Here is a 5,556-nt window from a genome sequence, read left to right on the forward strand (position 1 = left end):
ACGTCCCCTGGTCCCACCCCTTCTGGTGCAGCCGGCCCCCAGCCCCCACACCGGGATGGTTGAGGACTTGGGGGCTGAAGTTGTCTCCCACACTCTGGCTCCTCCGGGGAGCACTGCCCTGAGTTCCTATCCCAGACGCGCTGAGTGTCCACTTCCTGCCCCCTGCCCAACCTGCCCAGAGATGGAGACTGGTCAGCTCTCCCTCTGCCCTCCCCCTCCCCCACTTCCTTTCTTCCTCTTTCCCTCCCTCCCTCCCTCCCTCCCTTCAGTACCCAAGAAAAGGAATGAAGGACTCAAAAAGTAAAATTTTAATTACTTTATTAGGATTGCAAGCATTAACAGGTTAAAGACAAAACCCAAGCGTTGGGTATTGTCAGAAAACAGCATGTTAAAGGGGCTGAGACGGGGTAAACACGTGGGCCACTGCGGAGATGGTCAGGGGCAGTGGCACGGAGCCAAGGTGTTCTGCGCGTGGGAGGTCTTCAGTCGATGGTAAGGAGGGGGACCCAAGAGGGGGGTCCCCCGAAGACAGTGGGGGGAGGGAGACAAGATGGAGGACCACACTAGGCACGGGAGGCTAGGCAGGTGTCCAGGTCAGGGTGGGACGTGACCATGGGGAGAGCTACAAAGCTGGGGACACAGAGTGATCTTCCACCAGTGCTCCCGGACACCCACCCGAGAGGCAGCACGGTAGAACTGGGTGGGTGTCCAGCCGAATGGGCGGGCAATCTGGGGTGCCTCTCAGGTTTGGGGTTTGGATCTCAGGCCAAATCTCTGTATACTCTCTAATGACAACAATTTGCAATTTGGGTTTGTGTCCAATGTTCCGAATGCCCATTGCGGGAACACGGCGGTGCGACCCCTGTGCTGTGGTCGGACTGGCACGGACCGCCCCCTGGGTCATGCCAATCCTGTCACCAGGGCCCAAAAGCATCGGCCTCTAGACTGCTAGTCGGGCTGCCACTGCAGGGGGGCTGCACTGGAAGCAGAAAGTGGGGGTGAGGTAAACCTCCAGCCGCCCTGGTCCCCGCACAGCCCTAGGCACCGTGGCGGTGGCTGCCAGGCATTGCCAGACCCGCAGGCCTCAGGGCCCAAGCGACCCCCTGGACGGCAGCTCTCCTGCTCTGTGGACTCCAAGACCGCTAGCCTCCCCGACTCCCGGCCTCACCCCACCTCGTTCACAGGAGGCCCCCAGAGCTCCAGACCTCCTGGGGGCAACGTGGGGTGCTGAGGAGTGGGTCCGGTGTTGCTGAGGGAGGGGGGAGCACCCCCCAGGTGTGCGGAAGGCGGCCACCTCTGCTCCCGCCTGATGGAGCCTCTCTGCCTACACTTCCCGAGCCCCTTCCCCCCCAGCCGGCGGGGCCAGCTGGGGGCCCCTTCTCGGTGACCTCCGAGCACCCTCCTGACACCTGGGAGGCACCGCTGCCCCTCCCCTCCGCCCCTCAGAACCTCCCAGGACTTGCCACCCTCCTGGGAAGCCGGCCGGTTGCGGCCTTCTCCCTCCCCTCGATTCCCCCGTGGGGTGGTGGTCGCACCCCAGAGGGACTCCACTCCCGACTCAACCCAAGCGACAGGACAGACTCAAAACAAAAAACAAATCAAGGGCGATAAATGGCGGAGAGCAGGACGGGGTGGTGACGGTGGTGGTGAGGTTGCGCTTCCGTCCTTGGGTCCTGCTCCCCTGTTACTGGGGATGGGTTTCATGAGCGCGAAAAAGCTAAGGAGGGATCAAAAAAAAGAACAAAAAAAAAAAAAAAGGAAAGATGCCCCAAGAAACAAAGGGGGAAGAATCAACTGACTTCAAATTTGGACTCCAATCTCTCTCTCTGTAACTCTGCAAGCTTTCCTGTGCCTCCTCCTGACACGTCATCCGAAAATCTCCCTGGGCCACCTCCTCTCCAGGGGCTCCTCCACCGGGCCCCCACTGCCCCCCACCCGCCCCTCCAAACCGCCAGACTTCCCACTCTCCCACCATCCATGTCCATCTCCTGGGAGTCCCCCAAAAGGGAGGGCTTCCGAGGAGAGGGGCAAAGATGGCCCCTAGGGTGCTCGGTGGGAGGGGTCCCCCAGATCTTTCTACCAGAGCACACCCAGGGAGTCAGGCTACTAGAAAGACATGTCCTGCTTGGCTATGCTGTCTCCGGTCTGGCCAAACTCATTCCTCACCGCAGCTGGACCGCTTACAGGATGCACAGGGCATCGGCTAGGGTGGGGTCTGATCTAGGAGCCCAGAGGAGGCTCAGGCTGCAGGGGACTGTGGGGTAGAGCTCCAAGGGTGGCCAGGGAGCCTGGACTGCACAACGGCATGGAGAATTTAGGATGGACCTGGGCCTAATCTGCCAAGTGTGGCTTAGAGAGGTGGGCTGATTGGTTCTGCTCAGCTTATTCATCTAATGTGTGTGTGTGTGTGTGTGTGTGAGTGGGGGGTGTGAGTGTGGGGTGTGTGTCAGATGTGAATTGTGAGGGGGGTGGGTGCAGGTAGTGTGTGGGGGCCTGTCCTTTTAGGGTTGGGACTGAGATGTGAGATTTGGGGGTTGGGGGCTCATGCCAATTACATTTTGTTTGCCGTGTTCACGCTCTGTCCCCTGCCATGGTCTCGCTGGACCTCCACCCGCTGTGGTGTGTTAACAGTGAAGAATGAGTTTGGGTGGCTCTGCTGTCTAACAGCTAGCTGGCACTCGAGCGACACACCGGGGAGACAGCACAGAAGCAAGCACATGCCCACTGGACATTTTGGTCCCCTTCCTTGCTCTTAGGTTCAGAGACCCAAGTCTAAGCCAATTTGACTCAAGGTCCAAAGGGGCAGAGAGGAAGGGGGGGGCATGCCAAATTCCTTTACTTTGCCAATTGTTTCTAAGCCAATTTTTTAAGTATTTTTTTCAGCCAATTGATTTTTTTTAAGATTTTTTTAAAAATTGCTAATTAGCCTTTGTGGTGTTTCTAAAATGCCAATTAGTTTTAAGGGGACTATGCGTGAGATTGGGGGGTTGGTTATTGAGTTTTTGATATGCAGATTCAACTGGGGGCAATTTCGGGGGCATTTTAGGGACGTTTTAAAGCCAATCGAATTAGGTCTTGAAGATGTTACTGTGGTTCCAGCCCGATGGAGTGGGGCAGAGTAGCCTGACGGGAGGCGGGGCAGGAGGGCAGGTGGAAGAAGCCCATGGAGCAGAAATGGAACAGAGAGATCTCAGAGGTGGGACAAGATGGAGCCGTCCCTGGTCAGGAGAGGGTCACAGGCGGTGGCGCGGCGCAGCAGAGTTACGACAATTTGGCTCACATCTGGTTGTTGGGCATCTCCGGAGAGGAGTCCCCGTGGGCAGGGCCTTTGGACGATGGGGGAAGGTGACGCTTGGCCTCTCTGAACGCTTGGAGCTCCTTGGCGAGTGCGCGCCCCCGGCGAGCACGCAGGAGGGCAGGCAGGCCTCTGCGCAGGCGCTGGGTGGATGGCTTCCAGGTGTTACGTTGGAAAAACTTGCCCACGGGGTATTCAGGGTTGTCCTGCGAAGAAATGGCCAGTCACCCACTGTGCGTCAGCTGACACGGAGACACCCCCCGCCCCCAACCCACACCCTGTCTGTGCCCCATCCCGGCTGCTGGGTGAAGGTGAGCAGAGGGCCCCCAGTCTCACCGGAAGCACGGTCGGAGAGATCGACACGTCCCTCTCAGACTTGGCGGGGGTGGCGCAGTAGGTCTCCAGGAGGGCCAGGTCACAGCTGCGGAAGCAGCACTCCTCGACAATGCCACGGCTGCGCCGGTTGGCACGGCTTGCAGGCCTGCCTGGAGCCCCACCAGACAGTCAGTACCCACGGCCATGCCCTCCAGCCCCCCCCAAGGCTGTGGAGGGCAAAGTCTGGCCCCTGCCCTCAGCCTAGGTCCTGGCCAAACACGGATCACCCCGCCGGTATAGGGCTGATGAAGGCAGACTGGCTGCAGGTCCAGCCCCTGGCCTCCAGTGCCTCCCACCGGCCTAGAACCTTTCTGCAATGGCCCCACCTCTCCGATGGTTTGGAAAACAGGTGAGGTGTGGTCCCTGGACTACCCCCCCCCACCCACTGCACTGAAAGAGAGAGAGATTGAGAGAGAGAGATGGGGGGGGGACTGGGCAGGAGAGAACAAGACGGGAGGGGAGGAGTGAGGAGCCCATAAACCACTCTCTTCTCTTCTCCCGCCTTCCCCCTCTCCCCCACGACAGCACTCAGCTCCAAGGCTTGCTGGGGGCTTCTTGGGGCTCCAAAGGACAAGCACCATGGGGGGGGCAAGGAGAGGGAGCTGCCACAAGTGGGCTCAGCCCTGCCCTCCTCTCGGGAAAACCTGATGCTTGGTGCTCAGGAGGGACTTCCTGAGCGAGGACAGACCCTGAAGTTCCCCAGCCGCCCAGGCCAGGCAGGCAGGCGCAGGGAGGGCACCGGAGAGGCCAGGCGGGAGGAGCTTCAGAGCGCCCAGGAGCAGAGTCCTTTGCAGAGAGAAGGTTTGAAATGCAAGAACCCCCTGTGAGCACTTCACAGGTGCTAAGCAGAGGCAGAGAGGAGGCTGTGTAGAGAGAGCCAAGTGGGGAGACAGGGTGGTCCGTGGCCCACCGCAGGTCCAGGGGTCCCCAGCTGCCCTCTGCTTCCAGCAGAGTGCCCAGGCCCAGCTCCCCAGCTGGAAAACCAAGGGGAAGAGTGAGCAATATAGTCAGAGCAGGATGTGAGGCCCGAGTCTGCTCCCCTGGGCCCCTTTTCAAAATGGCCAGAAATGGAGAAAGGTGTACGGCTTGGTAGCTGGGAGCTCCCCCCCACACCCCTGCCACCCCCTACCATCTCCACTAGCAGCTCAGACCCAGAGAAGAGGCCTTGTGAACACACAGGGCAAGCGAGGCCCGGCCTCCTCGTGAAAGGGGACAAATGGCTGACCCTGGAGTGCCCCCCACACCCCATCCCTGCTCAGTCCCGGGCTGGGCACCCTCCGTTCCCCCTCAGGAGCTACTTACTGAAGTAGAAGCCGCGGTCACCACAGACAAACTGCAGGGTGTCCACCAGCTCCCCGCCACACAAGGTCTCACTGGGGCGGTAAGCAGCAATGCAGCACGAGGCAAAGGCCAAGAAGGTGAGAAGCACCAGCATCGACTTCCCCATCGGGAACCCCATCGGTGTCTGGCAAGACAAAAGGCAGACAGGGCCATGAGCGGGAGCCCAGACCCCTCCTGAACACAGCCACCTCCAAACTCAACTGGAGCTGGAAAGCCGGACTTCCTGTTAATGCGATTTGTGTTTTAATGATGGAAATGACACACACGCTCGAGTTGCCGAGACAAGAGCACTGCTCTGGTTTTCCAGACACACAGACAATCCCATGTGGGGACAGATCCCCCATCACGCGGGCAGTCCAGCCACACCCACAGATGCAGGGGCCAGCGCCGGACACGCACTGGACCTGCCCCCCCCATGATGTCATGGGGGCCGGGCCAGCCCGGCCACCACTCCACCATGGACCATGTGCGCCCAAGAGGGCAGTTGTCGTTCCCCCCACCCCCACCTGGGCAGGGAGTTCCGGGAGGACCACCCCTTCCTGACC

At 60.0% G+C, this 5,556-nt stretch overlaps 1 protein-coding gene across 1 annotated transcript in view; it reads right to left on the reverse strand.

Moving 5' to 3' along the window:
* Positions 1-301: 301 nt before the first annotated feature.
* Positions 302-5,556, reverse strand: part of Igf2 (insulin-like growth factor 2) — a 16,224-nt gene continuing 10,969 nt past the window's right edge. Inside the window, exons 2-4 of the mRNA XM_013021164.1 lie at positions 4,973-5,135; positions 3,632-3,780; positions 302-3,501 (exon numbers count right to left, since the gene is read on the reverse strand). Of these exons, the coding sequence (XP_012876618.1) occupies positions 3,277-3,501; positions 3,632-3,780; positions 4,973-5,129 (531 nt within the window). The 5' untranslated portion in view covers positions 5,130-5,135 and the 3' untranslated portion in view covers positions 302-3,276. The remainder of the gene's footprint in view (positions 3,502-3,631; positions 3,781-4,972; positions 5,136-5,556) is intronic.

Source organism: Dipodomys ordii, unplaced genomic scaffold (genome assembly GCF_000151885.1).
Source record: "Dipodomys ordii isolate 6190 unplaced genomic scaffold, Dord_2.0 Scaffold54, whole genome shotgun sequence".
Taxonomy (NCBI): domain Eukaryota; kingdom Metazoa; phylum Chordata; class Mammalia; order Rodentia; family Heteromyidae; genus Dipodomys; species Dipodomys ordii.